Source organism: Rhinolophus sinicus, chromosome 18 (genome assembly GCF_057876585.1).
Source record: "Rhinolophus sinicus isolate RSI-liver-muscle chromosome 18, RSI-T2T, whole genome shotgun sequence".
NCBI lineage: Eukaryota > Metazoa > Chordata > Mammalia > Chiroptera > Rhinolophidae > Rhinolophus > Rhinolophus sinicus.
Window position 1 is genome coordinate 37,497,148 of NC_142518.1, and position 11,778 is coordinate 37,508,925.

General features: G+C 52.8%; 1 protein-coding gene across 4 annotated transcripts; it reads left to right on the forward strand.

The window, feature by feature from the left end:
• The first annotated feature begins 404 nt into the window (after positions 1-404).
• On the forward strand, positions 405-7,201 carry WDR13 (WD repeat domain 13). Of its 4 annotated transcripts, none has more exons than XM_019714307.3 (10): positions 405-545; positions 874-953; positions 1,625-1,831; positions 2,450-2,559; positions 2,683-2,813; positions 3,533-3,840; positions 4,636-4,816; positions 4,915-5,056; positions 6,381-6,499; positions 6,929-7,201. In XM_019714307.3, exons 3-10 carry the CDS (start codon positions 1,826-1,828, stop codon positions 7,111-7,113), a joined length of 1,182 nt encoding a protein of 393 aa, XP_019569866.1. In that variant the 5' UTR covers positions 405-545; positions 874-953; positions 1,625-1,825; the 3' UTR covers positions 7,114-7,201. The 4 variants fall into 4 exon arrangements, with proteins under 4 accessions (XP_019569866.1, XP_019569863.1, XP_074180351.1 ...); XM_019714304.3 differs by having other exon boundaries at positions 408-545; positions 763-953; positions 1,591-1,831; XM_074324250.2 differs by having other exon boundaries at positions 408-545; positions 763-953.
• Positions 7,202-11,778: the final 4,577 nt, after the last annotated feature.

Here is an 11,778-nt window from a genome sequence, read left to right on the forward strand (position 1 = left end):
CCCCACAGAATGTACTCTTCTCTTGGGGGTATCCGGGGGCCCATTAGTCACTCTAAGAATTGGAAAACTTTCTTAGGGGCCTTTGCATGTGTGATTGTTTTGTTCTGTACTTCAAAACTTGCTTGGCCAACATTGTACTGCTAAAAAGCAACTTATATCACTCTTTTAAAAGAAAATCTTTTTTTTTTTTTGAAAGTCGTATTTCTGGTTTTTAGTGAGTGATTCGCATACTCGCCCCTATCCTGTGGCCCTTCGACATTTTTCTTGTGTATACAAAAAGTGCTGTCAGGGACCGGGGTGGATAGACCTTAAGGGGCGGAGCCTCCAGCCTTGTGCGGGAAGCTACTGTCCCTTAGTGCGCTTGCGTGGTTCTTCCACGCTCTGGAGAAGATTCCTATCCATTTGCTCTGCGCTTGGCAGCGCTTCCTGGTGGCAGGCGGCCATCTTGCTTGGAGCCTGAGAAAGGGAGAAGAGAGACAGAAGGAAAGGGCGACACTGGTCTCAGGGCCGCCTCGGGGCCTCAAGAGCCGGAGGCAGCCCCGGAGGTGGTCCCTGATCCCGGACCCTGATCTTGGACCCGAGAGGGGAAGGCGGGGGGCAAGATGGGTGGGGAAGGCCAAGGATTGCTAGGCTGGGGGAGGGGTGTTGCTATGGCGACCAGGGAGGGGCGGAGTCAGGTGTGAATCGCTGCCGTGAGTCATCTGGGCGCTGCCAGGGCAGGGCTGAGGTGACGAGCATGCTAACAGCCGGGTGGGATTTCAGGACATTCTGACGTGGAGAGACTCAGTGTCTGTGGCAACGATCGCCAGGCAGAAGGGACGGAACTAGACCCCTTCACTTGAGACCCTGACATTCCAGGCCCCTGTCCTGCAGGCGCCCGCGGGCGGACACGCCGGAAGAGGAGGCCGGGGAATGGCCGCGGTGTGGCAGCAGGTCTTAGCAGTAGACGCGAGGTGAGGCGTGGGATCGAAGCCCATGGGAGCGGAAGTTACGGTGGTGCATGCGCAATGGTGCTAAGTGAGGGTGGGCGGAGAACTTGCCTTATGCTGCTGCGTGGGCGTGCCGAAGTTGGGCATGCGCAGTAGCAAGGTTTGGGGGCTAACCCGCAAAGGGCTGGCCGGAGAGGGTCTTAAACAGCATGCTGGGAAAATGCAGTCCGATGTGGGCATGCGCAAAGAGGCTGTGTTACTAGAACCTTTGAGAGAGGGTGGTGGAGCTCAGGCTGGTGACATGTCTGTTCTCTACCATTGCCCACCAGACTTACCCTACCACCATCATTTCTCCAGTCTGACCCCATCACCACCCTGTCATTGCTCCACATTAACCCCCATCACCATGTCAGACTGACCCCTACCAACTTCAGGAAAGCTACAGACTGCCTCCATTGTCCCCACACTGATCTCATCTCCATGCCGTTATTACTGTAGTAGATTCACCCTCATCACAGTACCAGAGGGACCACCCCCCCCATCACCACTGCTGATCACTTGCCATCCTGACCCCTCACACCTCATTCTGCTTCCCTATCCCCTGAGCTGATTGATTCCCTCTGTCCTGTGCCTGCCGCTCGCCTGCCTGCTGCCATCACAGGTACAACGCATATCGCACACCAACGTTTCCACAGTTTCGGACACAGTATATCCGACGGCGCAGCCAGCTACTGCGGGAGAATGCCAAGGCTGGGCACCCCCCAGCACTGCGTCGGCAGTACCTGAGGCTGCGTGGGCAGCTGTTGGGCCAGCGCTACGGGCCTCTCTCCGAGCCAGGCAGTGCTCGTGCCTATAGCAACAGCATCGTCCGCAGCAGCCGCACTACCCTTGACCGCATGGAGGTGAGTTCCCTCCACGCCGCCTGCCATGCATACTGCTTGCCTCCGTGTATATTCACTCGACAGACTTGTCAAGCCCCTGCTATGTGCGAGGCTCTGTTCCAGGCTCTTAGGATGAGCAGAGGGCAAAAATATATGAGAGAAGTCAATAGACAGTAAACAAGATAAATAGGTCAATAAACAGCAAACCAGATAAACAAGTCAGAAATTACCGTGGCTTATAGTGAGGTGTGCTAAGATGAAAAAACAAAGCAGATGAGGGGGCTAAAACAGTATTGGTATGGGGGACAGAGGGAAGCTATTTCTGTTGGGAATGATGAGGGAAGTCCTCTGAGGAGGGAAAAATTAAGCTGAAACGAATGAAGCAAGAGACTGAACTGAGTAGTTTTCAGGGGGGTGTTCATTTTTTGTTCAGAGAACATTTATTGAATATCTACTGAGCAGGGCAAGGGCAGGAGCAGGAGAACTAATGCCGAGGCCATCACAGTACAGCTGATGGTGGTGGCACTGGACTAGGTGAGAAGGAATCTGGTTCTGGGTATATTTTGAAGGCTCCAGACCTCACAGGTGGTTGAGGGCTGTTTTCACGATGTTCCCACCCCTGACCATTTCTGTTTGCAGGACTTTGAGGATGATCCTCGGGCCCTGGGGGCCCGTGGACACCGACGTTCCGTCAGCCGAGGCTCCTACCAGCTGCAGGCACAGATGAACCGCGCCGTCTATGAGGACAGGTAGTACCAGGGGCAGCTGAGGGCTGGGGGTTTGTGAGGAGGAGAGGAGCCATGCTACGGGGCAATGGCAGGCCAAACACTAGTACCTACCTCCTCTCACCCCCCACTCCTCTTGGGGCCCAGGCCCCCCGGCAGTGTGGTACCCACGTCAGCGGCAGAAGCAAGTCGAGCCATGGCTGGGGACACATCGCTGAGCGAGAACTATGCCTTTGCGGGCATGTACCATGTTTTTGACCAGCACGTGGATGAGGCAGGTGAGCCAGTAGATGGCAGGTCCCATCACTATGCATTTGCCCAAACTGTGACAGCCACCCAGTGCGACCATTTCTGGAATGCAGTGTCCAGCCCACCTCTGGAGGAATTGACATCCATAAAACCTTTCACAAGCCTAAAAGCCCTCTGCAAAGTGGTCTGCATAATGTCAGGTACTTTTTTACCACAAAGGGTCTCAGCAGCTTAAAAGAGCCCTTTAAAAGACTTCTGGGGTTGTCACTCACTTGGATGAATTGAAAGCCTTTGCTGCAGAGAAATTCCCTCGCAAAGGATAGAGTAACTTTTGTAAATTGCCCAGACCTTGGTAATTGTAAAGTGCTTGCTGAGATGTAGGGGCCTTTTCACATTGCAGAAGTCTTTTGCAATCTATAAAGTACTTGCTAAGATATAGGGAGCTTTGTGGGGCGGCTGGTTAGCTCAGTTGGTTAGAGCGTGGTGCTGATAACACCAAAGTTGCCGGTTCGATCCCCGCATTGGCCACTGTGAGCTGTGTCCTCCTTAAAAAAAAACAATACAGGGAGCTTTTGGCAGAGGGCTTTCTGGGGTTCCAGCTCCCTTTCTCAGTCAAGGAAAGCCCTTTGCTGAGGCCACTGTGCCTGGTGCAGTGGGTCCCAACCCCCAGCTCACATGTCAGAACTTGTTATAAACGGAAGCACCTGGTAGGTGTGCTGACTCCCACAAGTGACTCTTGGCATTGCAGTCCCAAGGGTGCGCTTCGCCAATGACGACCGGCACCGCCTGGCCTGTTGCTCACTCGATGGCAGCATCTCACTGTGCCAGCTGGTGCCTGCCCCGCCCTCCGTGCTGCGTGTGCTGCGGGGCCATACCCGTGGTGTCTCCGACTTCGCCTGGTCCCTCTCCAATGACATCCTTGTATCCACCTCACTTGATGCTACCATGCGCATCTGGGCCTCTGAGGACGGCCGCTGCATCCGGGAGATCCCTGACCCCGATGGCTCTGAATTGCTCTGCTGCACCTTCCAGCCCGTCAACAACAACCTCACTGTGGTCAGGCTCCAAGGCCAGGAGGGCTGCCCTGGGGCATCAGCATGGGGGGGGCCTCTAGTCCATTGCCACAGTCCTCCGTGGTCAGACTCAGAGGGAAATGAGTCAGAATGGGGTAACACAGTGCTTGGTCTGGGATGGCCTCATAGAAGACTCCAGGGGGGACTGGTCAGGGGGTAGGGTGACAGGTCCGGCGCCCCTTCGGTCCCATCAGCAGTAGTCCTACCATTTGTCAACTGCAGTGGCTGTTGGTTGGGAAGCAGGATTACTAGTTGGAAACCTCGTCTGGTCTCAGTGGCAGTTCTACTGTGGTCTGACCCAAGGATAAAGAGTCAGAGGGTGGGGTGCAGTGAGGGAAGGAAATGCAAAGTCTGGCCTGGCCCTGAGCAGGAAGTAGGGGGAACTGGCCAGGTGGGCCTCTGCTCTGGGATAGTTGCAGCAGCAGCAGCCCCAGTATAGTCAGGGCTCCAGGAGAGACCAGTCAGAGAGCAGACGAGCTGTTCTCATGGGCCTGGGACAAGCCGAAGCTTTGCCCACCACGGGGCGTGGCCAAGGGGAAGCACTATGCATCTGCAACCCCTTTAGTGCCCAGAGCAGCTGTCTACTCTGGTCAGATTGTAAGAGGGGCTGGTTTGGGAGGATTATAAGCCTGGGTCGCCCCTAGTCTACCTCCCATGGCCCCACTGTGATTAGACTCCAGTAGGGAGCAGCAGGTCCCGTCAGCGGCAGCCCAGTGTGGTCAGACTCCAGGGGTGACTGGCTGGGAGCAGGATGACGGTGTGCGGCTGTTGCCTACAGGTGGGGAATGCCAAGCACAACGTGCATGTCGTGAACATCTCCACGGGCAAGAAAGTGAAGGGCGGCTCCAGCAAGCTGACAGGCCGTGTCCTCGCCCTGTCTTTCGATGCCCCCGGCCGGCTGCTCTGGGCCGGCGACGACCATGGCAGTGTTTTCTCCTTCCTCTTCGACATGGCCACAGGTAGGCAGGCCCCAGGTCTGCACCTGGGTACTCACACTCTCGCCCTCTTGACGTGTAGCCCTCACCGTTCCTTCTGCCACCTCGCTCCATTGTCATAGGGAAGCTGACCAAAGCCAAGCGTCTGGTGGTACATGAGGGTAGCCCTGTGACCAGCATCTCCGCCCGCTCCTGGGTCAGCCGTGAGGCCCGGGACCCCTCACTGCTCATCAATGCTTGCCTCAACAAGCTGCTGCTCTACAGGTGGGTCTCCCCTGTCCAGCCACCTGCAGATGGAGGGCCTGCCGGCTCCATCAGACTGGGGTGGGAGCCCTGTCTCCTCCATCAGGTTAACCAGTGAATAGGGAGATCTGGTCTCATCATCATCATCATCATCGTATAATGATGACCTCAATAGTAGCAGTAATAGTAATAGCAGTAGTTAGCACTTAGGTAGCAGTTGCTGGGACCGGTCCCTGTTGAAAGGACCTCATACGTATCACCTCATTTACTCCTCATAACAACCCGTAAGGTGGGTAATGTTATTGTGTACATTTTACAGATCAGCAAACTGAGGCATAAGATAGACTAGGACCCCCTTAGAGCAGTGGCCTGTTTTCCTGCCCCCTTTTCTTTTTCTTTGAGGTAGGGAGTTTACTGTCCCCACTCACATAATGTCATGTTGCCCAAATGCAGTTCTCAGCCTGGGCCACATGCTGGAATGATCTGAAAGGCTTCAGAAGTCACGGTCAGGCTGCACTCCAGGCCATGGATTTCAGAAGCTCTAAGGCAGGCTGGGCATTGGTATATTGAGAAGTTCCCCAAGTGATGGCCAGCCAAGCCTTAAAATGATTGCCCAACAGGATGCTTGCCATTTTACTATTTTATATTTCTTCTCCTTTGAAAAAATGTACACACACACTTACAATTCTTAATTTAAGTGTACTCCTAAGTTTTCTGACAGTTTCCCCAATTCTCTCCCTTCTCTCCTTGCTCCTGCCACCTTGGCTTCCCCCTGCCACAGTCAAGCATATTAACAACTTTGTATGTGCCGTTCCATACTTTGTTCCCTCTCCCATAGTCCTCGGCGCGCACACACACCCACACATTTCTGAGGGAGGGTCATTGTCTTACAGAAGTGGGCTCCTCCTACACCCTTTTCCACATCTCACTTTTCTCACCAGATGATACCTGTGGACATGCTGCAGGTCACCTGCAGCAGCTTTGCTTCATTCCTTTGAATGGCTGTGTGCTACCCACAGCACAGGGGTGCCGTGGCTTGGTCAGCCATTTCCTCTCTTTGCGCCCATCTGAATGCCAGGATCTCTCAGAAACCCTTAGGAAGTGAAACTAGTGAATTACACTGCAGAGGCTCCCCATTTCATATCAACAAACACAGTGTCTGAACTGTCACTAACCCCACCCCCACCCCAGCCCAGGCTTTACAGGTTTATGCAGTCGTCGCAAAACCGGATTTCATGAACCTTGAAAAGAACTCAGGTGCAGGGGTGGGGACATCGACTCACGCACCTGTTCATCCCCGTCCGGGGCTGAGGCTGCGCCCTGACCCCTCTCATCCTCCCCTCAGGGTGGTGGACAATGAGGGGACCCTGCAGCTGAAGAGAAGCTTCCCCATTGAGCAGAGTTCGCATCCGGTGCGCAGCATCTTCTGCCCGCTCATGTCCTTCCGCCAGGGGGCCTGTGTGGGTGAGTCCCATAGGGTTGGGGTGTCCAAGCCTCCAGGGAGGGCGGGCCCCAGGGCTGGTGCTGATCTCACTCAGGTGCCATGACACCTTGATGCCCTGACTTCTTGGGCCTTGCGATCTCTCAGTGCCCTGACAGACCCTCACTTTACACACTGAGCCCCAACCAGTGCGGAAGCCTTACAACATGAGACACAGACCCTCCCCCCAAAAAAGCTCAGAGACCTCACACTCTGGACACAGAACCAAAACACCTGGGTGACTTCCCATCTAGGGATGGTCCCTCCAGGCCCCCGCAAGGCACACTGGGACCTCACACCTTGAACATAAATCCCTCAACACCTGAGTCACCTCAGATAATTCACACCCGGGGCACCCCACTGCCGCCTCCTGTGACACTTCCTGATGGCCCCTCTCTCTCTCACTTGGGCAGTGACAGGCAGTGAGGACATGTGCGTGCACTTCTTTGACGTGGAGCGGGCAGCCAAGGCTGCTGTCAACAAGCTGCAGGGCCACAGCGCCCCTGTGCTGGACGTCAGCTTCAACTGTGATGAGAGCCTTCTGGCTTCCAGTGACGCCAGTGGCATGGTCATCGTCTGGAGGCGGGAGCAGAAGTAGGAGCCCCCCAGCCCTGCCATGGCCACCTTCCCAACTGGCCCGCGCTCCAGCCTTGTGTTTGTAAATAAAGTTCCTGTGGTTGTGTTGATGGCTGGATCCCACGGCTGCTGGGGGCGGGATGGGGGAGAAGGCAGCTCTAGGACCCAAATGGGATGGGGTTCACATACTGATGCATGCATGCACGCATTGATTTATGCACTCACTCAATAACCATTTTCTGAATGTCTGCCATGTCATAGGCACCACTTTTAAGTGTTTTAGAGTCCTGCGTTGGACAGACATTACTGAGGACCTACTCTGTGCCAGGACCTCTTCTAGGCTCTGGGAGTACAGCTGTAACCTAAACTGACAGAAATCCCTGCGTTTATGGGACTCATATTCTAGTGGGAAGCAGGTCAATAGGTCAGCTAAGATGTTCCTGACAGCATGAAATTAAATACCTGAATGAAGTGGGAGAGGGAGCCATACAGAGTGTGTAGGAGAGAACATTCTAGGCAGAGAGAAAAGGCAGTGCAAAGGCACTGAGGCTGGAGTGTGCCAGGATTAGAGGCCAGTGGAGGAGGAGAGGACGAGATGAGGTTGGTCAAGTCTGATCCAGGAGGGCTTTGTGGGCCCTGATGAGGAATTGGGCTTTTTGTCTGAGACGGTGTTGAGCAGAGGAGGGATATGATCCAATTTGGTTGTAAAAGGATCCCTCTGGGCACTGTAAAGAGAACAGACTAGGAGACAAGGGCAGATGTAGAGGACCAGTCACGAGACCCTACCGTAGCAGAGGTGAGCATGATGGGGACTCAACGCCAGGGTGGTGGCAACAGAGGCCTTGAGGTGGCGAGTGTTGGCTTCTACCCCAGGGTTTTATCCTAAGTCTGCAGGGCTCTGCTGCCTCCTCAGGGAGGCCAAGGTGCCCCCCACCCCCAGGGCAGCCCCCAACCCCCAGGCCTGGGCCCCACACTTGTCGATGGGTTGTTGCACACAAGCAAGGAGCAGAGGTGTTCAGGACATGGACCGCACGCAGCTGTGGGAGCGACCATGGGCACTAAGGCTGAGCTAGTGGCTCTTGCTGGGGGTGTGTGTGGAGGGAATGGGGATTTGTTCCATCCCCAGGGAAACCCCAGACCACCCACCGCTCCTCCCATCCCCACCCAGGGCACAAAGCCAAAGTCTGAACAGCTCAGAGACCAGCAAGTGATGTTCAGTATTTGAGGGGATTCCTGAGTGAGGAGAGAAAGCCTGGGGTTTCAATAGGGGGAATAAATAACCAAAATCCCTTGTCAATAACCTGAGTCCCCAGGAAATGCAAAGAGCCTCTCGCTCTAGCTGTTCCCTTCCTCCCATCTCCATAGGCTGCCATGTCCAGAGACATCAGTGGAAAGTGTGGCTACCATCTTGAGACCTCAGGGTCAGTCCATAGTCACAGGAGACTCCAACCTGGCCCAACATTGTTGAACTGCTAACTAACGCCAGCAGTCTTGTTGAGGGAGGGACAGAACCTCCTGTCTTTTCAAGTCACTATTACTTGACAGTGTGGTTACTTGCAGCCAGAAGCATTTCTACCTGGTACAGCAGGTCCTTGAATGCAGCATTGATGAAATGCTGTAGGAACTTTTTTATTTATTTATTTATTTGTTTATTTATTTAAGGGTGTTTTTCCAGGACCCATCAGCTCCAAGTCAAGTAGTTGTCTCAATCTAGTTGTGGAGGGCGCAGCTCACAGTGGCCCATGTGGGGATCGAACCAGCAACCTGGTTAAGAGCACCACGTTCTAACCAACTGAGCTAACCAGCTGCCCCAGAACTTAATTCTTGTTTATATAAATTAGCCTGTGGTAAAAACTGATTTAACTATATGTCAATTTGCTTCAAGTTGCAGAATGTATCGTGGACATTAAGTGAGGACTTACTGTATGTACTTCCACCTGCCCTTAATGTAAATGGTGAGGAGATGGGGACAGCAGAGCTAGACTGTTCATGATCAAGATCATGTATGGGGACAACCAAGATGGCGCAGCAGGTAAACGCTGTGCTTACCTTCTCTCACAACCACATCAAAATTACAACTAATTTACAAAACAACCATTATTGAGAATCACGTAAAATCAAGCTGAACAGAAGCCTTTCAAATAAGGACGTGCAAAAGAGGCCCCCTCCAGACTGGCAGGAAGGTCAGAGACACGGAACAGGCTGGCCCCACACCCGCGTGTGAACATTAAAGATCGGGAGGGCTATTTCAGTTGTGGGGGTCCCTCCCCATCCCCTATAAGGGCAAGAGATCCCAGCCTAATGTTCCAGCGCTGGGGAGAGAAGTCCCCATAATTTATAGCTGTGAAAACCGTGTAGATTGTGACTGAGTGAGACTGAGTGCAGCTGCACTCAGGCGCTCCTCTTAAAGGGACTTACCGACCAACAGAATTGTTAGGCACGGCCGGAGGAATGAGTCATGGGAGACCAAAATTGGTCTATTAGAATTTATTTGGCGTGTTTGAGCTGCGGGAGTCAGGCTAGAAAAGACCATAACCTCCCCGAGCAAAAAGGGGTATGGAGTTCTTAGGAGGGGGTAAACGAGATTGTTCCCCCTTCAATGCTTCAGGGTTTTTTTGTTGCATTGTCTCCAGCAACAAAGGGTTTTGGGGCATGACCAAGCCCTCCTGCTCCACATCCTGGCTCCCAGGCATCCGTCCTACTGCCCAGGCCCACTGATCACAAGCCCCTAGGAGACAAAGTACAAAGCAAGACAGGGTAAGATGGTTTCTACATTCCAGGGGGCTTCTCCAGGCCTAAGGCAAACAGAAGCCGGAGGTGCGAGGTACAAAACAAGACAAGATGGCTTTTAAGATAAGAAGGTTCCTGTTCCTGGCCTAAATATGGCCTAGCAAGAATGACTCGCTCTGAGCTCCAGCGCTGGGTCAGCAGCTGAAAAGGCAGCTGGGACAAATGGTGGGGAATTGAGTTATCTAGCTTGGGACAGTGGCTGGAGAGGTGGCTTTCGGTGGGGGAACTAGTGGAGGCCATTGTTTCCTTGTCATGCTCTCCACCTTCCCGGCCTGCAAACACAGGCGACCGACATATCTGGGTCTCAGCCGTTTATTAGAGACCTGGCCCTGCCCAACTTTCAGGCACACCCAGGCTGTTTTCTGTGGCTTTTCCATGCAGACCACCTGCCTTGCTTGGCTCAAGCTGCAGACTTTCCTAGACTCTCAAAGGTTAGCGTAACCTAGACAAGCAGCATCCGACTTGAGTGTGTCCTGTACCTCTGGCTGAGCAGCCCTAAGCTGGCACTAGCGGCAACTGGTCTTGGTTCATGGCTTGGCCTCTCAAGGTGCTTCCATGCACAACACGGGTGACAGCCATTTGTGGATTTCTCTCTGGCTTCCTCTGGGTGGCCCTGGGTGGGGCATGGGCTGTGGCTGAACTTGACCTACATACAGCGGATCCCCTCTGAGGTGGTCCTGGGGCTGGCTCCCCAGTGGCCAGCTTCAAAACAAGCCGGAGCATCACCCAGCTGCCTCTAAGGAAGACACACCCAAGGGAAGGATTGGGCAGGCACCAGAGTCCTGCTGAGGCAGATCCTGCTCAGTAGGGTCAGCCCCTGCGCGACAACCCTTCCACTGTAGTCAAGGCCAGTCCTCACAACCAGTGAGTCCAAGGGTCAGTCCCTCACACTGAGGTGCAGTTATCAACCAAAGCTCAACTACAAGAGCAGGGTACACACAACCCACACAAGGGACACACCTGGAGCATATAGCTCAGGTGACCAGAAAGCCTGTGTCACTGAACCCCACAGCACACCTACTACATAAGGCCATTCTACTGAGACGAAGACCTCTACCTAACACATAGAAACAAACACAAGGAGGCAGCCAAAATGGGGAGGCAAAGGAACATGTCCCAAATAAAAGAACAGAACAAAGCTCCAGAAAAAGAACTAAGTGAAACAGAGATAAGCAATCTATTAGATGCAGAGCTCCAAACACTGGTTATAAGAATGCTCAATGATCTCAGGGAGAACTTCAACAGAGAGATAGGAAGCATAAAAATGGAGATGAAAACCATAAAAAAGAACAAGTCACAAATAAAGAATACAATAATGGAAACGAAGAATATATTACAGGGAATCAACAGTAGATTATATGAAGCAGAGGATCCGACCAGTGATGTAGAAGATAAAGTAGTAGAAACCACGCAACCAGAACAGCAACAAGAGAAAAGAATCCAAAAAATTGAGAGTTTAAGGGGACTCTGGGACAATATCAAGCATACCAACATTCGCATTATAGGGGTACTAGAAGAGAAAAAGCAAGGAATTGAAAACCTATTTGAAGAAATAATGACAGAAAACTTCCCTAGGCTGGTGAAGAAAATAGACATTTAAGCCCAGGAAGCACATAGAGTCCCAAACAAGATGAACCCAAAGAGGCCCACACCAAGACACATCATAATTAAAATGCCAAAGGTTAAATACAAAGAGAGAATCTTAAAAGCAGCAAGAGAAAAGCAGTTAGTTACCTACAAAGGAGCCCCCATAGACTGTCAGCTAATTTCTCAACAAACTTTGCAGGCAAGAAGGGAGTGGCAGGAAATATTCCAAGTGCTGAAAAGCAACGACATACAACCAAGATTGCTCTACCCAGCAAGGCTGTCATTTAGAATTGAAGGGCAGATAAGGAGC